Source organism: Hemitrygon akajei, chromosome 5, assembly GCF_048418815.1.
Source record: "Hemitrygon akajei chromosome 5, sHemAka1.3, whole genome shotgun sequence".
In the NCBI taxonomy this organism is placed as follows: domain Eukaryota; kingdom Metazoa; phylum Chordata; class Chondrichthyes; order Myliobatiformes; family Dasyatidae; genus Hemitrygon; species Hemitrygon akajei.
In genome coordinates this window covers 78,496,420-78,524,264 of record NC_133128.1, presented here as the reverse complement: position 1 = coordinate 78,524,264, position 27,845 = coordinate 78,496,420, and the positions used below count along the sequence as shown (strand labels likewise).

Here is a 27,845-nt window from a genome sequence, read left to right as displayed (position 1 = left end):
GCTGAACTCAGCCAATAATATAAATGTTGTGGTGCACAGAGCAGGACTGGAGCCCGGTATTCCACAGTAAATGGCATGCTTCCCAGCTCTTCAAAGTCCCTCTACCATCTGCAAGGCATTAGGGTGACATTTAGACATCACTAGTTTTAAAGATGCAGTGTCTGGTAATGAGAAAAATCAGTTCTGCAAAGAACCATCAATGAGAATGATGATTTGAATCAACCAAAAAATATCGTATTTCCGGTTTACTTGTACAGAATTTCAACTTTGAGCACAAACGATTGGATGCAAATTATGACAATGTGCACCTCTCTTAATTATTTATTACACTGAGTTTCTGCTCGAGTTTACTTGCAAACTGACACAAGTAAGATCTTGATGCATTAGGAGAGTTGGGCATTGTTTCAGAATGTTATTCTTAAGAAAAAAAGATAACATACCTTTCTGTATCTTAAATTAGTGCTATTAATGGGTTTAATATAAAAAAGCATTTTTAAATTGTCATGCCCAGAGTAACTTTAAATAATTTAAAATACTTTTAGACATATAAAGAATTATTTGTTAGTTATATCTGTGCACTAATCAGTTTTGTAGGCCTTGCATCAGAATTATAACCAAAACCATTAGTGCCTATTATTTATCATAGCTAAAAAAAAACTTCCCCAGTCTCCTTGAAGGCCAGCAAGCTCCAGCAGTCAATGACTGATAAAGTTGACCTGCTAATGTGGACAAGCTTGGGGCAGGACTAGGTTCTGGAACAAAGCATGTCAGTTTAGAACAAAAAAAATGCAGGAGCTTGGTTTCCACTGAATGCAAATTGCGCTTAAAGACTTACATTATTACACAAATAAATAATGGAGTTAAAGGCCTGCCTATCTCCCTCACAAAATTTTCACTTTTCTGTTCTTACCTTCGTACTCTCTTTCTCACTGTGGCACCTCGTTCCACCTCAGACACAACTGTGCCTTTTCTCACCTCATTCGGGACAATAAGCCTGCATTCATGTTTATCACTGTGAAACACAACCCTTCTCTGACACCTGATTAAATAAAATTTGAAGGTTTAGGCAACCCTATTTCTTACCATATTTTTGACTAAATTCCTACACATATTAGTTTGTTGAAGTAGGGATCTGTATGTCAGAAAGCTGGGCAAGGATTAACACAAGAAACCAGGAATGATTTTTTTCTAAAGTAACTGAGAAAAAATGTTGCTTCTGTTGCTCAGATCTACTCAATTCCCAACAGACTGGGACATTTGTCTTTGGAACTCTAGCTTGCCCTTTGGGGAGACTAAGCATTTTTTCCAATCATATTAGAGGTTTTAAAATACCTTTCCAAAAAATCTAATTGTATGCCAAGTCTGTGTGTATGAAGTGCAGGAGAGAAGGGTGTTAGGTGAAAGGAGGATTAGACTTTGATGTTATTATCTCCCAGGGAAATAGCCTGGCTCTACCTGTATGGATAGTGGCCACTTAGGCAAGATTTTTCTTACTCCTCTGCATTCAAATGTTTCCATTTTCTTTTCAAATGAAGCATACCATTCCAAGCATTTCCCAATTGCAAAGATGCCTCAGTTGGAATCCACCTATTTAAATGTCTATTTAATTAAGGCCATTTGTTTTCCAGATGGCTCCCCTCTGTACATTAAACACACACATTCTCATGTTTAGAAGCCAAGGGAAGAAAATATCGACTATGAAGTTTATATTTTTTCATGGAAGGCAGGAGGACCACACCAAATTCATGCAGGACGAAGTTTTTACAATTTGGGAACTTTAACCCCAATGTAATTCAGGCCAGCCTCCTCTACAACACAAATGACCCCCCGCCCCCTGTCGGATGACTTGAATGGCCTAGGACTAAATTTGGGAAATTCCCTTTGTCTACTGCAAGCAACATGTTATGACCAGAACTTGACAGAGCCCATAATCAGTAACCACCAGTTTTATATGAAACTAAGGCTCTGCCTTCACTCCATTTCACAAAACTTGATGACCTCAGCATTTTCTATGATAAATCAGTTTAGCGTCGGATTGTTTACAGTTGAGAGATAAATGGACAAATGTGTCTTTTCTCACAAGTGTTAAATAACATAAGGTGCCAGTTGTACTCATCTCCACATACTTCCATTAATTTGTATTCTTAACTATGTAAGAATTAATTCTTTTATTAGTAGAGTTACACAACACAGGAACAGACACTTTAGCCCACTGACTCCATGCACTAATCCTACAACAAGCCTACTTTATTCTTCCTACACTCCCGGGCCTCACCTACACACTAGTGGTGATTTATGGTGGCCAATTAACGTACCAGCCTGCACCTCTTTGGGAAGTGGAAGGAAAACCACCTGGTCACAAGGAGGACGTGCAAACTCCATGCAGACAGCACCCAAGGCCAAGATTAAATCTGAGTTGCAGGGGCTGTGAAGCTGCAGCTTCTCACTGTCTGTATCAGTGTGCCACAGAATGTACACTACAAGAGAAAATCTGCACATGCTGGAAACCTGAGCAACACACACACAGAATGCTGGAGAATCTCAGCAGGCCAGGCAGCATATATAGAAAAAAGTACAGTCGACATTTTGGGCCGAAACCCTTGCAGGACTGAAGATAAAAAGCTGAGGAGTAGATTTGAAAGGTGAGGGGAGGGGGAGAGAGAACCATCAGGGAGAGGTGAAACTTGGAGGGGAAGCGATGAAGCAAAGAGATGGAAGTTGACAGGTGAAAGAGACAGAAGGCTATGGAAAAAAGAAGAAAGGTGGGGGAGAGGGAGAAGCACTAGAGAGAGATGATGGACAGGCAAGGAGATAATATGAAAGAGGGACAAGGGGGATGAGAAATTGTGAAGGGTAGGGGACGGTATTTCTGGACGTTTGAGAATTCGTTGTTCATGCCATCAGGTTGAAGGCTACCCAAACCGAATATAAGGTATTGTTCCTCCAACCTAAGTGTGGCCTTATTCTGGCAGTGGAGGAGGCCATATCGGAATGGGAATGGGAAGTGAAATTAAAATGGGTGGGCACTGGCAGATCCCAACACATAATTCTCTGAAACTTCTGCCAGCTTCAACTGAATCCCACCACCAAATACATCTATCCCAACCCCCTACTTGCTGTTTTCCACAGGGATAGCTCTCTAGGTGACTCCCTTGTCCACTTGTTCCTCCCCACTGATCTCTTTCCTGGCACTTATCCTTGCAAGCGGAACAAATGCTTCACCTGCCCCTACCTCCTGCCTCACTACCATTCAGGACCCCAAAAAGTCCTTGCAGGTGAGGTAACATTTCACCTGTGAGTCTGTTGGGATCACATACTGTGTACAATGTTCCCGGTGTGACCTCTTGTATATCGGCAAGACCTGACGTAGATTGGAAGACCACCACTGAGCATCTACGCTCCATCCATCAGAACAAGCGTGATCTCCCAGTGGCCATCCATTTTAATTCCACTTCCCATTCCCATTCCAATATGTCCATCCACGGCCCCCTCCACTGTTGGAATAAGGCCACACTTAGGTTGAAGGAACAACACCTTATATTCCATTTGGATAGCCTCCAACCTGATGGCATGAACATTGATTTCTCAAATTTCCAGTAATGCCTCCCCCGCCTCTTTCACCATTTGCCATCCCCTTGTTCCTCTCTCATGTTATCTCCTTGCCCACCCATCACCTCCCTCTGGTATTCCTCCCCCCCCCCCCACCACTTTTCTTCTTTCTTCCATGGCCTTCTGCCTCTTTCATCATTCACATTCCTAGCTCTACCCTTCACCCCCCCCTCTAAGTTTCACCTATCACCTGGCATTTCTCTCTCCCCTCCCCTCACCTTTCAAATTTACTCCTCCGTTTTTTTCCTCTAGTCCTGCCGAAGGGTTTTGGCCCGAAACGTCGACTGTACTTTTTTCCATAGATGCTGCCTGGCCTGCTGAGTTCCTCCAGCATTTTGTGTGTGTTGTACACTATAATTATTATTTTTAAAAAATACAATCCTAAGTACAACTGTTCAAATCAAAAACTAATCACTTAGATATGCCTGTTGCGGTTAGCAGCAGGCATACTGTAGGCCTGGAGGTGTTTATATATGTAGTGTAAGAGCAGAAAAGAGAGACATTGAAGTGTATAGAGCTCTAATAATTTTCCTAAATTACTGAAGATTCCACGTCAAAATCAGAGAGTTTGCCAAACCAGCCTGGTTTAACTTGACTGCAACTGATCATATCTCACTTTGCAACAACAGCAGAGGGGGAAATCTAAGCCAGCCTTAGAAACTCATCTTGCCTCAAATCCATTTGATGCTTCTACAAGTGGCAGCACTCTGCAATACCTGAGCCATGATTCACATGAAAAGTCAGGTGACAGTACTCTTGCCCTACAGTCCTGAAATTATTCAGCTTAAGTTCCATACAAGGAGTTCAACTAAATTATGCTGACAGTTTGAGACAGTGCGACTTGTCAAGGCCACTTTTGTTAAGATGAGGTGTTTAGCCAAGGAAGGGGAGTGGGTGAGGCATAAAGATCCCAAAAGTAGTAATCCAATTGCAAGAAGGGTGTTTTCTCCCTGACCGACATTCCCTTTATAATCGATTGAATCAAAAATCATATTAACTTGCAGTCCCTCTCATTTTTATTCATATGATCTTGTGGTATTACTAGGCTGCATGGTTTGTTCATACCACAGAGACTATGTAAAATATTTTAATATGCATGTACTGTATACCAAGATAATACTGGTGAACCACATTGAAATTTTGCACACAGTTTGTTGGTTTTTTTTGCACATTGGTTGTTGTCCGTCCTGTTGGGTGCGGTCTTTCATTGATTCTATTGTGTTTCTTGTATTTACTGTGATTGCCAGCTAAAAAATTAACCTCAGGGTAGGATATGGTGACATATATGTACTTTGATAATAAATTTACTTTGAACTGAAAGGTTTGATTAGGTTTCTCATCCTACAGCCATAACCATGCCCTCATACAAATGTTATTTCTTCAAAAAGGTGAAATTTTACCAACATTTTCTCTTAAAAACACTATAATGGAAGATAAAAGTCTATCTATGTTGATTCTGGGACTGTATCTGTACTTTTTAGTGACTATGTCGGGATTATTTCATCTCAGTCGATATCCAAAGATATACATGGGCTAATTTGCCCATTGACATTTCCAGCCTGACTTCAGATGGCTTTCATGAGGGATGTTACAGAAGAATTCTTTTGATTTCATGTTATAATCAGGCAGTATCTAAAAGCACTGCAGCTCCTACCTGACATATACTTAGGAAAAGGAATGTGCATTACCCTATAAAGCCTTGCTTAGTAAAATATAGCTGGGTTCCTTGTTGAGAATGGAACATAATTAACCCTCTCCACTTGAATATTTTCTTCTCTGCTCGCCTGTAAAATTTGCATTTATTTTGCAAATCCACTTCTAAAGATTTTAAAAGCAGGAGCTTTTAAGGACCTTTTGCAAAAGGCAGAAAAATGGAACAAAACAGAAAATGTAATGAAGCACATACTCAGCTTCCTAAAGTGATCAGAAGGCAGCTTATAGAACAGAATCAATCATAACTGTAGCTGGAAGAGACAATCAGAACATGAAAGTTGCAAAGTTTATGTCCCACACTCCAGACTTAAGCACCAAATATTAGTTGGACCCTCTCAGAAAATTCTGTGGATTCAGAGATGCCAACTTTCAGATAAGACTTTAAGCTAGAAACTTAAGTGATTTCCAGGCACAATTCTGAAGAGTGGGACATTTTACCATTGAACTACATTTATCTCTCATGCAACAGTACTAAAGCAAATTATTTGGCAAATATCACATTGCTATTTGTGGGAGATTGCAGTATGCAAATTGCCTGCACTTTTTCCTATGTTACATCAGCAAACACACTTCAGAAGTACTTTGCTGAATACTAATGATAGTGTTGGGTCACTGTACTAATACAAGTCCTCTTCTCTTTAGTCAGAATTACTGAGATCACTGTTTTTATAATATTCACATGCACATATTAAAATAACATTGCAGTTTCTTGAGGTGCATTGTTGAAATATGATACCAATTGGCAAGTGGGCCACAGTGTCCAAGGTTCACTGAATGTTTTGTGGAGTTAGCTGACATCTGCTGGGGAACAAAATGGTCTCTACATTTGGCCTTCGTTACAATATGTTCTTCTGGAAAGGGAAAGATGCAAATTGTCCAGATTAAAGTGTTCTATCATTGCTGCATTTATCAAGCCTCTAACAACTCCATTCACAATGCTCTAGGCTATTGCTGTTTACCGATCCCTGACAAGACTCTGTTCTGTATTTATCAAACCCTTATTTGCCCAGTCACAATAATTTAAATTGCCTTCTTTATTTATCAGATCTTTAAAGAGTCATAGTATTCTAGGCTATCACTCTGACATAACCTGTCAGAGTGAACCAAGCTAGCAATGTATTAACTAAATCCAAACATCCTCTGTCAGCATTCTTGACTATCAATGCATTTACCAAACCATGTCATGGCTTCTAATAAACTGACACCATGTTTATCAAACCCTTGAAGCACTTACTTGGAATTAGATTGTTCTCCTATATGTTGGTTCTATTGTATGATTTCATGAACTCTGACTTGACCAACTTCAGGATATACGTATATGTTTGAACACTTCAGCAAAATGCTGAAACTGAACCCCCCTACTCTATTGCCAATAGAGAACACCAAAGGCAAGGGTGAATTCAATGCTTTCAAATTCAACTAGTCCTTTCTTGACCCAGCAAGGTAAACCGTTACATGTGTCCTGACAAGACTAGAGAATTAATGCACAGAGGGAGGCCGCTCATTCCATTATCCTCATTCTGGCCCCTTACAAGAGCTTTCCAGTTAGCACCATTATTATTCATTATTGTCTGATTCTGTAGCTATGGGAGGTGTCATGTCAACCATGTTACATGAGGACAACACTTCCAAGTCACAGCACACCAACTTCACTGTAATTGCACCACAGATTTAAATGAAGTGAAGTATCTGTAATTTTGAGCCAGCTTATGCACGGCAAATCCCACCTTCACTGTGGTATCAAAAATTACAGAGTTAAAATCACACTTGGCTCATTCACGATCCAGGATATGCTACGGTTCAATTAAGCACAGGAAAATGTCAGGGCTGTAAGGCCTGGGTTAATTAAAAGTCAATCAGTGTTTTAATCCCCACACTGTAAAATATTGTAACAGAAACAACTGAGTTGATTGATTCTGAATGTGATCCTGTTGATAACCGCACTTGGCAAAGCAGGAGATGTCTTGTTCTGAATTTCTCTTGAAGGAGTTTGATTTCTATTTGTTGTTCAGTCAGGACTCCCACTCATTCCCTCTCCTGCAGCTCCGCTCAGCCTGATGTAATATTAAACCCACCGTTTCTTTATAAGCCCTCAGATCAGACAAGCAGCATTATGGCCCGGGTGAGCACTTTGCAAAATAAATTACTCCGGGGAGATCTGGCCTTTCATCCTGAAGCACAAATTCAGCCTTCCTCATGAATGAAAGACTCTGGCAAAGCCATAAATGAGTCGGTAGCATTTTGTTTTAAAAAGGAGGAGGGATGTTTAAAGGTAATACTTCCTCTTCGTTTCAGCTGTGAGAGCAAACATCTTTCAGAGCCAATGAACAGCGACCTCACTTTGTACTTTCAACTCACCGACAGCAGCTTATTAATAACTTGGCAGCTCTCACAATTTCTCCTTGAAAACCATCAATTCTGATAAGAGGGAAATTTATATTGAGCTTTCAACAACCTCAGGACATCTAAGATGTTTTACTGCTAGTTAAGCCCTGTTGTGGTGTACAGTACTTTCTCAGCATCGAGAAACCACACACAATGACCACGTTACCACATTCTCTGTTTTACCCACTTTGCTCACAGAATGGTCAGCAGGAGATCACTCCTGCTCGGTCTCATTGTAATATGTAATCTTTTATATTCAACGTAGAGCTGAAATCCTTAAACGTTTCATCAGAAAGGCAGGGCCATAATCCCTGCACTGGAGCACAGCCCCAGATTTTGTTCTCAAACTTCTGGAATTTCAGTCCATGGGCTGCTAGCAATGAAACACTGCTAAGACCTCGTCATTATAATACAGTCTGTGCCAGCCCTACACACAAAAATAAAGGACAATTAATTGTTTAGAACTAACCCAGACCATAAACACTTAAGTTTTTCCAGATTACTCTTGCAATTCTCCCACCACCTATCACTGTGTTCACCAACAGACCTCAGTACCTGCTTTGGCTTCATCAGCCACCTCAGAAACCAAAAGGCCGAAATGGAAGTAAGACATCACCATCCCATGGGAATTCCTAATAAGAAACAGGCATCTGTATCCTTAGGTTGGGACACAAGGAGTTTCAATAGTTTTCTCCCCCACTCCTGTGATGATCAGCTATTGTTGTGAAGTTCCTGATAGAAGATCATTCAGACTAGATGCTGGGAGCGTACCAGCATTCTAGGGACAAGAGATAACCATCTCAGACACTTTGTCCAATGTTTTAGTAAGGTCATGTCTGCTCTGTTCTGAATTCTATTTATCCATCTAATACTGTTTTGAAGCTTTCAACTGATGCAGCGTTACAGTTCTTTACTGTAAGTATATACATATTCACATCATCTGTACAGAAAAAGTACTTTCTGATATGTCCATGCTCAAGTTTTGAGGTTAATTTTTCTCTCATTGTGGAGTTATCCAACAAGGAAACACTTCTCTTCCACTTATCCTTTGAAGTCACTTCAGTTTCTGACAACTTTAAGCAGATATGCACTTAAACCCAGCTCTCATCCACAGTCTCTGTTCACCCATTAATCCAGCCAGCTTCAACCAGTTGCTCCTAACCTTCACTTAGCTTGTTGCCTGTGCTTTTTAGTATCTGTGCTCTCTCATTTTGTGCCCCCCCCCCCCCCTCATGGCTTGCTACTTTCACAGTCTTTATTAAAGCCATCGTTCATCGCTGAATCGTCCCCGCTGCTCTGCTTTTGGGTCAAGCCTCCTCCACATTTCCAGACAGGCAGTTTACGGTGACTTGGTAATAAATGTACTTTGACCTCGACTTCCCACAGACAGCAATATGAAAATGACCAGAGAGGATGGTGGCAAATTGGAAGCAAAAAAAATGCAACTGTAGGCAACTTCTCACATCAATGGAAGGGATTTACATGTCAATGAGAACAAAGAGGGTTTCTGTTTATTTTGCCTCACTATTCTTTAGCATTCTGCTTTCTGTGGTGCAGGCACCTTTGGTTAACTATAATATCTAGTAACTGATACAGGTTGAAATGATCGACTCAGACAGCTTTAGTTCTTTCAAGAGATGAATCTCATAATGGTGATGCTGAGCTGGATTCTATAGAATACAGCATCACCAGCATCAACTTCACCGTAGCTCCTATTCTTTACTAAGGCCAAATGCCATGTGATTTTAAGAGAGTAAAAAGAATAAGATGTAGATGGTACACACACAAAATGCTGGTGGAACACAGCAGGTCGGGCAGCATCTATAAGGAGAAGCACTGTCGATGTTTCAGGCCGAGACACTTCGTCACTTTTTCAGGCCTGCTGCGTTCCACCAGTATTTTGTGTGTGTTGCTTGAATTTCCAGCATCTGCAGATTTCCTCATGTTTGAAGATATAGACGCTAGTTATTTTAACCAAAATAAATTTTATTCATCATAAAAAATAATTTACAAGAATAAACCATGCAATATCTTTTTATTCTTACCTTCATAGACAATGTGCTAAGTAGTGTTCAATTACATTTCTTAAAACAGATAGGACTTTTGCCACTCAAGTGGCCCCCTTGGCATGGAATAACTGAGGGGCTTCCTCACCCAACTCAGCGCCTCCTTGGCCAGTAGCAGAAGAACCCTATACTGCTGTCCTTCCCCATCAAGCCCTTGTGCTGGCTGTACCAAGCCTCAACACGTACTCCCTCAGCCTGGAATGTCCCAATTGGCAGAATTCCTCCACGGACATGTTGACGCGCTTGCAGACCATCGTGTTTCGGGCAGACCAAAGGGCACCTTTCTCCAAGTTGATGATCTTCCAACAACACTTGATTTGACAAGGAGTTCTGTCACACAACTGCTCAGGATGAACCGTGACACAGGCCTTTGCATCCTTTTTCACACCATGTTCACAAACCTACAATCTGCAAAGGGGCGAGTGATGGTCTCATTCCCACTACAGTCATCCCATGGACAGTGCGCAGTGAGAGTGATGCTCTGGGTACGCAGGACCAGCCAATCCGGTGTCTCCTGGTGAGATCTGGTGATAATGCGCTCTTCTAAATGGTCTGGACAGTCGGCTAAGAGAACCACACCACAGTGTCCACTGAGTCCTTTTCTCACAGAGTCTATCTATACGATGCTCCAGGCTGACTACTCCCTGATGTGTTCATAAGTGTTGGTCTAGAAGAACTTTTCCATGAATGACAGGTAGCACAGCAACATCCAGCTAAATGGGACATTGCATGATACCAGGACCAGTCCCATCCTTCACAACACCAGGGACAGACAGAACCATAGCATATAGTGGTACTTGGTGGCCATGTACTTGGGCTCCACACACAACTTGATGAAGTCATTCACAAAGGTGGTCATCAGGATGGGTACATTTTTTTCACCTGTTCTGCAGGGAATTCTGCATTGTGACCCATCTTATTCACTCCATCTTGGATCCCCAGATGACCTGGAAGATGGCCGGGCTGGAGGCCGGGCCATTCCTACCCAGGTACAGCAGTCCTGGGAGTACCTCACACCTAATGATCAGCTTCTTCCTAGTCCTCGAGAGGGAGCGTCTCCCCACAGTTCCAGCTTCTATTTTACCTTCCCAAGCTGCTCCAGCCTAACTTTGATGAGTGCCTCAGCCCATCCGAACCAGATCCCCAGCACCTCCAGGTAATCAGAGCTGATGGTGAAAGCTGATTGGTGAACCTCCAATTTCTGATACCTTCCCTGACCCCCTTCTGCCTGTAGATGAAGCTAACGGTGCCTTTCTGCACGGAGTCTGACATGCAGCCAGCTAGAAGCACAAATACTACAGCTCCAGCAGTCCAGGCCCATCCAGTCCTATAGACTCAGTACAAACCAGCTGGTAAGCTGTAGCTTCTGAAAGTCGAAAGAAAGAATGGAGCCACTCAGTTCCTCCTGGCTCAGTGGTTGGTCCAGACTGTCCCAGTTGTTGTTGCCAAATACCTCTGTGATAAAAGACAGGAAGTTCTGCGAGGTTCTGCCATATGGACCACATGTCTGTAGATTCTCAATAAGTCTTTTTTAAGACTGTAGATCACAGAGCTCCCCACTGTGAACCTGTTGGAAGAAGCACGATCAAGTCTCATCCTTCTCCATGATGGGGACCCTGGATCAGAAAATGATCATTGAGGATTTAGAGGCAAGCAGCTGGGCTTGCTGGCCCTTCATCTCTCATAACTCCTCTTTCACATCCACCCAATGCCACTCCACCCCCCCCCCACCCGCCACTGCAGACAGCGTATGCAGATGTTAGCTATTAAGGAGTGTGCTAATCACCCCTTCTCTCTGAATACCAGCCAATATCCATTTCCTTCAATCCCTACAGTGTATTTGAACACAAGTAATCCTCTTGTTAAAGCCACTTTAAGATTTTAAGTGCACCTGGAATGTGACTTCAGAGGCTGTACTCAATGAAGGGATTTGCATGGCTTGAGGCAAGCATTTAGTTTCTAACAGCTGCCAATATATTTAGTGATAGAGATGGAACTGGTTATTCAAATCAATCAATACCAGGTTGGATTGCCAGTCAGTGCTCACATGGCTGCTTCGGGTGGCAGAGTGGGTAAGGGCCAGAATGTGATGACCAATGTAGCATGGACAGTCGAATGTGGGAGACTCTTCTGCTCACCTGCAGCTACCTTGAATAGCTGGATATTATTCAAAGCAACACACACACGCACACACACACAATGCTGGAGGAACTCAGCAGGTCACGTGGCATCTACGGAAATGAATAAACACTCAACATTTCAAGCCAAGAGCCTTCATCAGCACTGAAAGGCAGAGGGGAAGATGCAAGAATAGAAAAAGTGAGGGGAGGAAAAGGAGGATAGCTAGAAGGTGATAGGTGAAGTCAGGTAGGTGGGAAAGGTAATCAAGGATACTGAGGCCAGATGTAAGATCCTTACCATTAACATGACTTCCTGGATCTGTAGGGGTTAGCAATATCCCGTGGCATTAGACGACTGATTGATGAACTCTCAAATGTTTGCCCACAGCACTTGCGTATGGGGAGGGGGTGGGGGTCACATTTAAGCAGGATGAATTTTGCTCTTTTTCAGGTTCAGTATTTAATTCGGTCAAAGGTTCATGGGCTGCAGTCTCCACTGTCACTTAAGCTCAATTTATACTACAGCCCTTTGCAGATCACATTTTTTGGAGTCAAATGATCCAATTGGAAGTTAAGTGCACAGTCTTAATTCTCACATAATGCACCTCATACACAAGCTATTATTACAGAACCCACCTAACTCATGTCTAAGGAGGAAGTAATTATACTGTAGATTCAAGCCAGGTATGGTGTCCATGAATCTCCCAGTTTGTACACATCAATATTAATTGTTGCTGCTGCCCTAGTTGCAAAACATCAACAGATGAAATCTCTATTGCTACAATGCAAACAAGGTTTCTATGCATAGCACATAAACAGAATTTTCTACTATATCAGTTCATTCAGAACACTGTTACTATACGGATGAGAAATGGTAAATCTTGTACACTGAATGGATCCTATTATCACCATTAGCCACAGCATACCATTGCCCATGGCTGGGTGACTTTAAGCGTATTCGTTCAAGCAAAGGTTTTCAAAAGACTAAATGTCCAAAATTAAACCAGTGAACCTTTTGATATCTCAGTTCCATTTACTCCATTAGTTTTCATGTAAACACCATGAATCATATGAATATTGATGTACAAGCTCTAGGAAGCCAGACTCTTATCAGTTCATTCTCCATAGTTACACTTGACTTTGTTCACATTTCTCATTTTAACTCATGTGTGTGTCTCTACAAGCACCTTATCTCATATTCTGGATGAAAGTCGAGCCTTGTGATTATTCTTCAGCTATGTGATGGAAAAATACATAACTATGTCATTATATCCAATACTGTTTGTTAGATTAAAGCTAACATTTTACCTGTAAGTTTTTGTAGCATTGTAACATTGTTTTACAGATCTACATGCACAAATCAGAAAATTGCCACATTTTATGTTGCTAAAACATGTAAGTAACAATAATTGAAGGCTTGTGCAGTGGGTGACCTCTGGTCATTAAAGCAGTGAAATCATTTGGTAGATGTGGAAGATTCTGTATCTGTTTTGACCTCGTCTGCACAACAAGCAGTGATGAAAAAGTTTGGTATTAGGTAGTTCTGGGATCAACTTGTCCTTTATTTTCACCTACACAAACAACTAAGCAACATACACATCAACATGAACTCTAATTGCAGACTCACAGTAACTGTTCCAAGCCACTCCAATCACTTAGGGGTCAATTCTGTGCAGGAGAAATGTGTCTTTAGTGATCAACTTTAAATATGTGTGGGAATATTGGCCATTCATTGGTTGTACTCAATTGCCACAGTTTGGGAAGAAGATGTGCAGAGGTAAGAGTAAGTACCCTTTTGTGTACTTTGAACTAGTGACCAAAGATTAATGTCTCCCCACTACCTCTGAGCTGCAGAAACAAAGATGATTTTGAACTTAACGCCATCAATGCATGCTTTGAAATACTTTAATGCCTCAACTAGCACAACTTCACAGGACAGAGAAGAGTTGAAACACTGCTGCTCGAAGCTGTCCAGCAAACCAGGGTGTGAACAGAATGATATCATCACCAAATGTAGGCATCAAGGGAACTCTGTGCCCCAGGCATTCTCCTTTTTTCTAGTGTGGTATATGGACAATACAAGGATTCCCATGTCCTGCACTGTTCATCCTTTCTAATGCTGCCTATATGTCCAATATGGTGAGCTAACACTTCAGAATGTTTTAATTGCTATATTGAGAAAATACTTTTAGGCATGAGAGAATCTCAAGCCTACGCTTTTATCTTGTAGAGAACTACCTTTAGCGGACTTGGAGCTGATGTACGGTGTCTCGTATCATTTGCACTGCACCTTAATTGTTTACTGCAGTTGTTACAAACTGTGCACGGTAGTGGAGAACACACATCCTACAGTGTACGGGTGTGTATGCAGTTGAGTTCATATGGTTATCCTTGGGAGAGAGACAGCTGTTTCAGTGTGAGCCCACAGAGCATAAAATGATATTGCTGACCTGACCTCCAGATTCTAAATACAAACAACTTTTTGTGCTCGATAAGCAAATCACTGTTATATCTTTAAAACTGAATGAATAATACAACTTACTATCATGCAATCACTGACAGTTTTTATTTTGTCAGATTACCCACTCCTGGCAACAAAGCAATGACCCATTGTAGCAAAGCAAGGTGTAATTAGAATAGTGATAAATGCCACAGGAAGGAGGTGTTCCTTGTCTGTACATAATGCCTTTGAACGGAGTAAGGGATTGAAATGTGAATTAAACCAAGCATTATTTATTTTCCCCTGGCATTATTTGTTAATGATAAAAGATCCATTCATTGGGAGGTAGACTAATGTTCTAAGATTAACCTGAATTTGTGATCTATCTTAAAGTAGCAGGGTTAGTTTCCACATTCAGTAGAAAACATGACCTTGCACCAACCGTCCCCACAGAAGGCAGCCATCATTTTGTGTAAGAATACTGGCAGTGCTGTCTGAAAACAGAAGCTAAAGCTGTAAATAGGTGATAACAGGGCTTCGCTTCCAGATGAGTTCAAGGCCTTCTATGATCGCTTTGCCTGTCAAAACATAGAGGAATCATCACAAATTCATGACAGCACCTCTACTTCCTTAGAAGTTTGTGAAGATTCGACATGACATCTAAAACTTTGACAAACTTCTATAAATGTGTGGTGAAGAGTATACTGACTGGCTGCATCACAGATCCGGTATGAAATCACCAAAGCCTTTGAATGGGAAATCCAACAAAGAGTAGTGGCTACAGCCCAGTCCATCAGACCACCATCTGCCCACCGTTGAGCACATTTGCATGGAACATCATGCAAGAAAACAGTGTCCATCATCAGGATCCCCCATCACCCAGGCCATGCTCTCTTCTTGCTTCTGCCATCGGAGAGAAGGTACAGGAGCCTCACGACTCACACCACCAGGTTCAGGAACAGTTAGGCTCTTAAACCAAAGGGGATAACTTCACTCAAATTCATTTGCCCCATCACTGAACTGTTCCCACAACTTATGGACTCACTTTCAAGGACTTGTCACCTCATGTTCTCAATATTTATTGTTTGTTTATTTTTTATTGTTGTTTCTTTCTCTTTGTATTTGCACAGTTTGTTGTCTTCTGCGCACTGGATAAACGCCCAACTGGTGCAGTCTGTCTTGATTCTACTATGGTTATTATTATTATTATTATTATTATTATTATTATTATTATTATTATTATTATTATTATTGATTTATTGAGTATGCCCACAAGAAAATGAACCTTATGGGATGTAAATGGTGACATATATGTACTTTGATATAAATTTAGTACGAACTTTGAAATGTACTTATTACATCCGCTATTACAGCACCACATAGAATTCACGTGCCACAGCATAATGAAAGAATTAATGATTATACATGGTGATAATACAGTTGTGAACAAGGCACAATTTGATACAGCCCTTTCATTAAAAAATTGAAAAGAATATGAAATAGATTAATGTTCTAAGATTAATCTGAATTTGCAGTGACTTGTTCATTCAAAAATCACATTCTTAAATCCATTCATAAAGTATAATTATTAAGGAAGTTCTCTTTCATTTTACTAGCTACTCTGCATGACTGTCACAATAAGAAGAATTACAATCATTTTTTGAAAACATACAAGAGTTCATTACTATTCCCAGGACACACCCATAGTCTGGATCCTGATTAAAACAATGGCACCCTAATTTAGTTAAAAATTTATGACCAGTTGATTTGACAGCCTCTTGCAAGCAAAAACAGGCATTACATGTAACTGATGCTATAATTACAAAAAATAAATCCCCAGATGTTACCATTACTACAATAGGTTGAGTCATCTGCCAGCATTTTTTTATCCCGGTCATACTAATAGTTTATTAATCCATTATTGGCAATAAACCATGAGAATATTTAAAGGAACACACACAAAATGCTGGAGGAACTCAGCAGGCCAGGCAGTATCTATGGAAAAAAGTGCTTGGTCTGCTGAGTTCCTCCAGCATTTTGTGTGTATTGCTCAGATTTCCAGCATCTGCAGATTTTCTCTTAGATAGATAGATAGATACTTTATTCATCCCCATGGGGGAATTTTTTACTCTTATACTCTTGTTTGTGAGTATATTAAAAGTCATTTTTTGAGACACTGGTTCTCTATAAACTTGAGCACTCAAAGTTAATTTATTATCAAAGTACGTATACATTACCACATGACCCTGAAATTTGATTTCTTGTGGGCATATTCTGTAAATTCAAGAACCACAACAGAATCAATGAAAGACCACATTCAACGAGAAGGATAAGCAACCAATGTGCAGAAGACAACAAACTGTAAAAATACGAAAGAAAAAAGAAATAATAATAACAATAATTTAAAAATCAGCAATAAATATTGATAACATGAGATGAGGAGTCCTTGAAAGCGAATCCATAGGATGTGGGAACATTTCAGTGATGGGGCAAGTGAAGTTGAGTGAAGTTATCCCCTTTGCTTCAAGAGCCTGATGGTTGAGGGGTAGTAACAGTTCCTGAACCTGATGGTGTGGGTCCTGAGGTTACTGTACCTTCTTCATGGTGGCAGCAGTGAGAAGAGAGTATGGCTTGAGTGGTGGGGGTCCCTGATGATGGATGCTGCTTTCCTGCAATGGCACTCCATGTAGATGTGCTCAGTGGCTGAGATGGGGCTTTACTTGTGATGGACTGGACAATATCCACTACTTTTTATGGGATTTTCCATTCAAGGGCATTGGTATTTTCTTACCAAGCTGTGATACAACCAGTCAATATACTCTCCACCACACATCCATAGATGTTCGTCAATTTCAATCTTCACAAACTTATAAAGAAGTAGAGATGCTGCCGAGCTTTCTTCATAATCGCACTTATGTGCTGGGCCCAGCACAGGTCCTCTGAAATGATATCACTGAGAAATTTAAAGTTGCTGACCCTCTCCCCTCTGAACCCCTGATTCCGTCAAGGACCTCCGGTTTCCTCCTCCTGGTCAATAATTACCTCCTTGGTCTTGCTGACATTGAGTAAGAGGCTGTTGCTTTGCCACCACTCAGCTAAATGTTCAATCTACCTCTTATATGCTGATTTGACACCATCTCTGATTCAGCCAGCAACAGTGGTGTCGTCAGCAAACTTCAATATGGCATTGGAGCTGTGCTTAGCCTCACTGTCATAAGTATAAAGTGAGTAGAGCAGGGGGCTAAGCACACAGCCTTGTGGCGCAACTGTGCTTGTGGAGATGTTGCCAATCCAAACTACAAGTGAGGAAATCAAGGATGCAATTGCATAAGGAGGTATTAAGACCATGGACTTGAAGCTTATTGATTAGTTCTGAGGTGATGATAGTATTGAATGCTGAACTATAGTTGATAATGTCTGCATCTTTGCTGTCCAGATGTTCCAAGATTAAGTGAAGAGCCAATGAAATGACATCTGCTGTTGACCTGTTGTGCTGGTAGGCAAATTGGAGCGGATCCAAGTCACTTTTCAGGCAGGAGTTGATATGTTTCATCACCAGCATCTCAAGACACTTTATCACAGTGAATGTAAGCATTACTGGATGATAGTCATCGAGGCAATTTACTATGTTCTACTTGGGCACTAGTAAAATTGAAACAAGTGGGTCAACCTGAGACTGCCAAAGTGGAAGGTTAAAGATATCAGTAAACACTCCAGTCAGTTGATCAGAACAGGTACTCGGCCAGGTACCCCATCTGGGCCAGTTGGGTTCACCTTCATTTACATCAGCTTCAGAGACTGAAATCACCTTGGAGGCTGTGGGAGTTTGTAAAGATTCCTCCATGTTTTGATAGTCCAGGCATGCATAGAAGGCTGAAGTGAGCTCTCCTGGCCTATGTGGGGAGCCAAAGAGTATCGAACTCCAAGGTTTCTGGATCACTGTAATTGGTTAATTATTGTTTAGTGGGTGTCATTAATTCCTGGTGCTTTCTGTTTAATCTTGTTCAGTTTATTTTGACTGACTTGAGGATTCTGCATTCTGGGATGATTTAAGGGGATACCCAATTAACACTTATCATGGGGTGCTAGCTTTGAGAATATTACTTCTCACGGTGTCCCTCTGCTGGAACTCTTACCAATAAATCTGGTCACTGTCTTTACATGGGAATCTATCTTTCCTCCGCACTTGGGTTCAGTCTTAGCCAGCACACACTGTGATAGAAGGCATTGAGCTTATTTGGAAGCAAAGTCCTATGACGTTTAGTTTTCCTCTGTAAGAAGTGTTAGCACTTGAGCCCTTTATCTTTCAGTGATTCAAGTTTAATTTGGAATTGCTACATTGCCCATGAGTTGGCTTTGTGGAGATCATTACTGGATCTCTTGTATCACCAGACCTGAATGCCACTGATCTAGCTCTCAGCAGATTGCAGATCCCATGGTTCATCCAGGGCATCTGGTTGGGGAAGACTCTGAATGATTTTGTGAGGCACACTTGTCTACAACTGTTTTTATAAAGTCCATGATAACTATGCTGTATTCAAATAAAGTATTCCTACTTATTCTTTCAATGACTATAGCTTCCACACTTTAAACACGCTCTACTGTATGAGTGTAACACGCTGTAAGGTTTCACTTCTAATGTAATGGCCTCTCTGTAATGTTTCACTGCTAAGGCTAATCGTTTCTCTGTAGCAGCAATGCTTGGGTTATGACTAGAGATAACGGGGCATGTTAGCCAATGAGTGGGATGTTGTTCTTTCTTGTGTGTCTGGGAGCTGGGAATTTGGGGTCTTTTGTTGAGGAGCAATGAAGAGAGGGGACACAAATGGAGAGAGTTGGTAGACTACTGGACAGAGTGGACTGGGAAGCGCAGGTTCAAGGGTCAACTACACTCGGAGGAGGTCAACAGGAACAAATGGACAACATTGTGAGCTCCAGCCTTTGCACATTAGACTGTTTCATGAGAATGGGCCCTTTTCTTTTTTTTGTTTCTTTACTAGCCATATAGTCAAATTAAGAATTACAAAGCTCAATCATTTAATCGCATATTGTGTACTGTTTGTTATTTCAGGGTACTGATTTGTAACAAGGCACATCACGCAGCATCCACCCAAACGAGATTTCTTACGTTTGGCTGGTCCAGGGGCTATCATCCCCTAGATTAAGCCACTAGCCAAGCTGAGGGTTACGCAAGGAAATACAAGGATTTCAAAACTATCCAAAAGTCTTTGAACTCACATCTAAATATTTCCTCCCTGCTGCAGCTGTCTGAGTTTCTTCTGAACTCAAGGATCTTACTCTGCATAATTCAGCAGGAATTTTAAGATGCAGTCTGTATACACAGGACAAGCCTCATGCCTCCAGCATGTGTGCGTCTGCACATTCCAAGTACCTGGCATGCGGTGATAGACTTTGGCAGACTCAGGTAACTGAGTAAAGACAACCTTTAATCTCAATCCCTGTATTTAACTGAATATATCAAACAGACAATGATAATTAATGTCTATTGAACATGCTTGTAACATGTGGCCAACACAACACACACATATTTGGCTTTCGTACTACACACCATATTTCTTTACATCACAGCAGCAGGTCATTTTAGTCCATGGAGTGTATCCCAGATCATAGAGCAATTCCATTTCTCCAATTCATTTTCCCTATAACCTATTCTTTCTATGTCATCTTTTCCCAGTTTCTACACACCAAGGGCTATTCATAGAGACCTGTTCACTGACTGCACCCCCCCCCCCAATGGTCAGGATGTGAGAGGAAATGGGGCCTGAAGGGATACAGGGAGAAGGCAGGAGATTAGTGCTGAGAGGGGAAAATGGATCAGCCGTGATGAAATGGTGGACCAGACTTGATGGGACAAATGGCCTAATTCTACTTCTATATCTAAAGGTCTTACAGTCTAATACGGGGAAATCCATGTGGTCACAGGGAGAACATGCAAACTCCACACAAAGGGCACCTGCACCCGGGTTACTGGAGCTGTGAGAAACACCTGCATCACTGCGCCACTGTAAAGATAGCTTGTTTCTCTTCATTGTCACTTAACTCCTGAAAAGCCCTAGGTTAGAGCAGGGTGAGATTCTACAACTTTCATCTGTCTTCTTGGGCAACTATTCTCATGGATGGATGAGTGGAGGCAGTGCAAATCTGAAGGCCATTTTACATCTGGAAGAGAGTGAGGAGGAAAAACTTCATCACCTAGATCCAGGCCTTTATCTGGCCAAGGTCATAATTTTCACCGGTAGTTTTTCTATAGAAAAGAACCTTAAGCATACTGTCCACCTATCACCTTTTCAGTTGTAGCACCCTACTAGTATCATAATTGACAACACATAATTCAGCATAGACCAAACTGGGTTTGAAAACTTTTGGACAGTTTTTATTTTGTTCAGAAAATATATCCACTTACAACAAGCAATAAATTTATTTTGGCCTTTCTGTGTTCTCTAAGAAGTACACCCCATTCCAATCCCCAACATAATCTTGGAAAATAACTACTTTTTATTGAAAAAGTAATATCCATAATTATATAGTCTTCATACTTTCAAAGCAGGGTTACAGTGTGGCAGAAATGACCCCGTACTTCATTCTGCCTACTTTACTATTGTGATTGTTTGGGTGCAGGGACTGGCATAATTTTGTAGGACCAACATCACACAGCACCTAATGCAGGTGGAACAAGGATTAGGGACAACACAAATGCATTGGACACACCATTGAAATGGGAGATGTACTGGACATTATTAATTAATTGTTCTGGAATAAACAAATTACAGTAGTCAATTTGCAACTCAGCCCATGCACAGTGCATGTTTCAACAAAAGAATATACATTTTGACCTTTTCCCGAACGAAATCTTTTTCAGAGTACAATGTTAACCGACAATCCACGGTCCCAAAGCTGCCTGATTGTAGTCAAGTCAAACTTCAGAGTAATGTGGAAATATATTACTTTAAGCCCATATGAGGTCCCTTCAGCCATTTGTCACAGTGAGGCCCTTCTGCTGATGTAGAATAATTTATATACGGCATTGTTCTCCGGATAGATTAACTGAGGCACGAGGACAAATGCACAGATAGCAGTGTTCGGCTGAACCATCCCAGACTTCTATCCACATAATGAGATTTATGCATATAACTTTCAAAATACATTTGGCCTCAGCTCTTCAAAGGCGACATAATCGACTGTGTCTATTAAATTATTGACTCAACACGGTAACAGCCTTAGAAACGCGAGAATACTAGGGACAAACCTAGCAATTATCAAATGTCCGGTATTAGCCTAAATCACGGCAATTTAAATCGATATGGATTTACATAAATTACAAGTTGGGTGTTCAGTTGATCTGAGCACAGTCCATTCATTTATGCTTCAACAACCTTCTCGGATTGAAGCAAGCGGGGAGAATGAGCTGTGTCGGGGGGCGTTTGAAAGTTTAGATTGGATTCGAACAGTCTAGTTAAACTTTCTAGGTGGGTTGGCTCACTCGAAGATTCAGTTGCTTTAACCTTTGGTTGGTTCCAGTCTGTCAGAGCTCAGTTGGGGAACAGGGATCGGGTGACTGGGCAGTGAAAATTATGAGAACTTGCAGACATTTGAAGTGAAGTGATTCCACGCAGTAGGGCGGGATGCGGTTCCCCAGATGACGGGAGCTGCCCTCGCTCTCTTTGAAGGAGGCGCCACACATCCCGGTGAGCGGGGAAGCTCAGAGCGCGACCGGTAATGATACTAGGGCTCTGATCTACAGACTTGTTTGGGAGTTAGGTTGGGGATCTTGTGCGGACAGCGCTGGTGACAGAACAGCGCAATGAGGGTCCATCATAAAGCCACAGTTCTGTCGCACTGTAGCGACGGCTGACCAGATACGATCGAACAGCCCTGCCGCTCACTCGCTGCGTGCCCGATCCTGTCACCACACACACAGCCTCAACAAAATCCATGGGCACAAAGAGTCCGCGAACCATGCGGGTTAATGTTCAACGAGTGACACCATCACAAACGTTAACAGCACACCCACTCCACTCAAATCTAACAAGCACAGAAACTTCTGAGCGTAATGTCCAGCACTGCATTTGCAATCGTTCATGTACCCAGCTCTCGACCCCGTATCTTTCAGGCGGCGTGATTTTCCCAGGAGAGATGAATTTTAGCCTTATAAGGTGCATTCAAATAGCACCATTTCATCACGCTGATATGTGCCCGTTCACAGAATGGCTGAGCGTGCTACTTAATACAAACAGCGGAGTGTGTTTGTTACTTTAGAACTCATTTGACACCGCGGCGTAAAATGAGATCGTTTTGTTTAGAAACACATCTCGGCCTGAAACGTCGGCAGTTCATGCACTTCCATAGATGCTACCTGTCCTGCCGATTTCCTCCAGCATTTTTCTGTTACTCTGGATCGGCAGAATCTCTTTGCGTTTATGTTTTCTAACCGGGTCGGAGCGGGGACAATCATTTAAAGGCTTTGCTGACGTTCCTGGACCTGTCCAGCCCTGTCTGTTATTTTCTTCAAGCTGTTTCTGACATAACCCAGTTCTGTCAGCTAACACTACAAGCCGTGGTTTAAAATCTCTCTCAACCCCCCCCCCCCCCCCCCACCAGGCCTTGCTCCTTTCCCACCCCTTCCTCCACTACACATCACCGACCTGGGGTCAGGGGGCGGCTGCGTAGCACCTGTTAAAAATAAAAGTGCACCGGCACCCATCGCCGGTCGGGAGGCCAGCGCAAGGGCGAAAAACCTGCGGAGGCGGCGGGAACTGGGAAAGGAGCGCGAAGACATAGGTGCCGGGAGCCGAGGGGGGAAAGTCGCCCAGAAACAGAGCCGGCCTGCGGAAAATCTGGGCGGGTAAATGTCTGTGGGGGTCTGGAGGAGTTTGTCAAACATAAGCTATGGGCAGGGACGAACACCCGCTCCTTCAGCTGAGGAGTGAGACATGGATGCAGAGAAAGTCCAAGTATTTACTGAAAGACTGAACACGCAGTTGAAGCAAACTGCTACAAAATCAGGCAAATCCCCAAAACATCACTTTCCCTAAATCAGTGCCAGAGTGATTAGTGAGGGAGAGATCCGCGTTGAACATCAAACACAACACTGCAAACTGGAAAAAGGTTTATAAATCTCCGTGAACAAGGTGAGGATTGGATCTGAATGAGCGGAGGCTCAAACCTAGTGATAAGACAAGCGGACTTCAATCGCATAAGCGGGAAGGTGTCACGTCTTTCCAAACATATCCGCTGCGGGTCACACAGACAGGTCAACAGGCGCGCTCGGAGCCGACACACCACCCAGCTCCTTCACTTGGAAAATCACACAGAAAAGTCCACTTACGCACTGTTTCCTGTCTCGCGTCCAAGGCGGCCACCGCCGCGGAGATGTCGCTGATCTTCTGCTGGACAGAACCGAGTCGGCGGTGGATCCGCAGCACCTCGTCTTCGATCTCCTGGAAGAGCCCACAGGCATGCCTGGCCAGTTCAGCGAGCTGCCCGAGAGTCCGGGCCAGCGTATGGTTGCTGACAGCGGGCAGTTCTTCAAAGGTTGCGGGCCGCTCGGCGGAGCCCAGGCGAGTTAGGAGCAGCGGCTCACAGATGCGCTTTGGGAAAGGCATGTTTCTCTCTCACTCTCTCCCGGCTGCAAGTTACGGGAGAATAAATGGCAGACCCGACTCAAAGTTTCTCTTCCCCCCTCCCCCCACCCCACCCCCACCCCTACCCCTCCGCCCCTCACTGCAACCTTGCGGGAAACGCCATTCTGCACCCCCGCCACTCCGCGGCGACTTCTCCCAGAGCAGAACAACCTCCCTCCGCCTTTACGATCATCAGTTGCTGTTTTGGTGCCTTTTTTTTTAAAGAAGAGATTTTAAATGTTGCGAAAAACACGCGGAGCGGATCATGTGGATCTGGAATGGCGTAATTCCCACCTCGGTCCCAATCCGCCCTCTCTCCTCCCGACTCCCAACCCTTCAGCTTCCCATCCGCCTAGCGTCGCTCGGAGGTCGAACCTGGATCAAGTGTCGGCGCACAACAAGACGGTGAACCTGAATTTAGGGGGCGCGTAGGAATGCGCCGGCTGTGCTCCCTGTGGCGGCCGGTCATTCGCACGTAGCTCCACGCGGGATCCTGCCGTGCGCGTCCCAATAGTGACAGTTCATCAGAAGTACTTGGTTAGTTGTTAAAATACGTTAGAACTTCTGGTTGGTTTAATATAGATGTATACTGCATTCGAAGTTAAAGTGCTGAGAATAACATTGTTCTGATATCTTGTCCTTGGTCGTTCATCTGCTCCACACTACCCTGAACGAACAGGTCCTGAAGCAGGACCGAGCCTCCGACCTCTCCTTCCAACACTTCGGTCACAACAGAACAGTAAATCCTGTCCGCTTACTTGCCATTGCTCCATATTCCTGGATGGAAACGTCCATCCGGCTCACAGCACATTGTTTTTTTTTTTCAGGGGACTTTAAAATTCTCCTCTACTTTTTGTGTGCGCGCTCTGATGTTCCCTTACCACTGATGCCTCTGAGAATAAACGGCCCTCTAGGCTCGGTAAGCTGGACTCGATCTTGCAGCCTATCTCGTTATGAACATGCACCTTAACTGCACTTTCTGTGTAACTTCACAGTTCACTTCATTCTGCAACCTTGTTCTTTACTTTGTACTGCCTCAGTGCACTGTAATGAACTGAACTGTACGAACAGTATGCAAGACAAGACCATAAGACATCGGAGCAGAATTAGTCCATCAAGTCCGCTCCATCGTTCTGTCATGGCCGTTTTATATTTCCTCTCAACTCCATTCTCCTGCCTTCTCCCCATAACCTTTGCTGCCCTGTCTAAACAGGAAACTATCACCCTCCATTTAAAATATACCCAATGACTTGGCCTCCACAGCCATCTGCGACAATGAATTCCACAGATTCATCACCCTCTGGCTAAAGACATTCCTTCTCATCTCTGTTCTAAAGGGACATAATTCATTCTGAGACTGTGCCCTCTGGTCCTAGATGTTCACTTTATCCAGGGTTTCTATATTTGGTAGGCCTCATTCGTCAAAACTCTAGAAAGTATAGTCCCAGAGCCATCAAATTCAATATGACCAGCATAAATTAACCATTTAATTCCCAGCATCATTCTCATAAACCTCCTCTGGACCCTTTCCAATGCCAGCATGTCCTTCCTCAGATATGGAACCCAAAAATGTTCACAATGCTCCAAGTGTGCTCTGACCAACAGCTTATCAAATCTCAACATTACATCCTTGCTTTTATATTCTAGTCTTCTGGTTATTAATACTAACAATACATTTGCCTTTCCCATACTGACTCAACTAGCAAATTAAATTTTAGGGAATCCAGCACTAGGACTCCCAAGTTCCTTTGCTCCTCTGATTTTTGAATTTGCTCCCTGTTTAGAAAATAGTCTATGCCTTTATTCTTTCTTCCATACACTTCCCTACATGGTATTCCATTTGCCACTTCTTTGTTTATTCTTGTAATCTATCCAAGTCCTTCTGCAGATTCCCTGTTTCATCAACGCTTGCTGCCCCTCTACCTATCTTTGAATCGTCCATAAATTGGCCACAAAATCATCAATTCTGTCAACTGTCATCCAGATCATTAACATATAATGTGATAAGTAATGGGCTCAACATTGACCCAAGCAAACTGCCACTAGTCACCAGCAGCCACCCAGAACAGACCCTCTTTATTCCGTTCTTTTCCTTCTGTCAGTCATCTTGGACATCTTGCCAACTTGGACAATGACTCCCATCCACTCCATAATGTACTGATTAGGCACAGGAGTACATTCAGCCAGGGACTGATTCCACCGAGATGTAACACTGAGCGTCATAGGAAGTCATTCCTACATGTGGCCATCAAACTTTACAACTCCTCCCTCGGAGTGTCAGACACCCTGAGCCAATAGGCTGGTCCTGGACTTATTTCCACTTGGCATGATTAAGTTATTTTTATTTAATTATTTATGGTTTTATATTGCTATATTTCTGTGCTATTCTTGGTTGGTGCGACTGTAACAAAACCCAATTTCCCTCGGGATCAATAAAGTATGTCTGTCTGTAATCTGTCCAGTCCAGTATCTTTCCTGAAATACCATGGGGTCTTCAGCCTCATATATAACCATATAACAATTACAGCATGAAAACAGGCCATCTCGGCCCTTCTAGTCTGTGCCGAATGCTTACTGTCACCTAATCCCACCGACCTGCACTCAGCCCATAACCCTCCATTCCTTTCCTGTCCATATACCTATCCAATTTTACTTTAAATGACAATATTGAACCTGCTCCTACCACTTCTACTGAAAGCTCGTTCCACACAGCTACCACTCTCTGAGTAAAGAAATTCCCCCTCGTGTTACCCCTAAACTTTTGCCCCCTAACTTTCAACTCATGTCCTCTTGTTTGAATCTCCCCTACTCTCAATGGAAAAAGCCTTATCAACGTCAACTCTATCTATCCCCCTCATAATTTTAAATACCTCTATCAAGTCCCCCCTCAACCTTCTATGCTCCAAAGAATAAAGACCTAACTTGTTCAACCTTATGTGTGACATTTTGTCAAGGCCTTCTGAAAATCCAAGTAAATTGTCTACCCTGCCTGTTAGTTCCTCAAAAAATTCCAACAGATTTGTCAAGCGAATTTCCCAATAAGAAATTTGCTGACTTCAGCCTATTTTATCATGTGCCTCTATGTACTCCAAAGCCTCATCCTTAATTATGGACTCCAAAATTTTGCCAACCGCTGAAGTCAGACTAACTGACCTATAATTTCCTATCTTTTGCCTCCCTTCCTTCTTAAAAAGTGGAGTGACTTTTGTGGTTTTCCAGTCCTCTAGAATTTCTTGGAAGTAACTGCTCGTGCCTCTACAATCTCTTCAGCTACCTCTTTCAGAACCGTGGAGTGTAGAACATATAGTCCACTTGACTTACCTACCTTCAACCCTTTCAGCTTTCTAAACATTTTTCCTCAATAATAACAACTGCACCCGCTTCTGACCCCTGACACGCATGAATTTTTGAATTGCTGCTGACGTCTTCCACAGTGAAGACTGATGCAAGACACTTAATCATTTTATTCTGGACTAGTTTTTCGCTGTACCATAGTACATGTGACAAAAATAAACCAATTACCGGATTACCATTTCTTCCCCATGTACTTAACTGAATCTTTAATCATCTTAAAAAGCTTCATCACTTTGCCACTCATAGTCATGGAAATGCATGTCTAACTTATCATATAATATATACCTGTTTAGTGCCAATATCTGATGAACCTGTCATCAACCCTTGCAACCACTACAGCATGCATGCTCCAAAGCCCCATTTAAATGTTCCTTTGCCATCTGCTGTTCTTTTTCTGTTTTATCTCACAACGTTGAGGTCCAACAGTGCTTCAGGAAACACCACATCATACCCTACTCATCATATTATCAGCATTTTATTCCCACTTTCCAATTTCCTTCTGCCAATCAATTTGTAG

General features: G+C 42.4%; 1 protein-coding gene across 4 annotated transcripts in view; it reads right to left on the bottom strand.

The window, feature by feature from the left end:
• nhsa (Nance-Horan syndrome a (congenital cataracts and dental anomalies)) overlaps nt 1–24,569 on the bottom strand; it is a 463,259-nt gene extending 438,690 nt beyond the window's left edge. For 3 of the 4 annotated variants that reach the window (XM_073045845.1, XM_073045847.1, XM_073045848.1), the window contains exon 1: nt 23,680–24,023. In XM_073045845.1, coding sequence (XP_072901946.1) covers nt 23,680–23,956 — 277 coding nt within the window. In that variant the 5' untranslated portion in view covers nt 23,957–24,023. Of the gene's footprint in view, nt 1–23,679; nt 24,024–24,349 lie in introns of those variants that run through there. The other variant, XM_073045846.1, reaches the window with a different exon arrangement.
• Nucleotides 24,570–27,845: the final 3,276 nt, after the last annotated feature.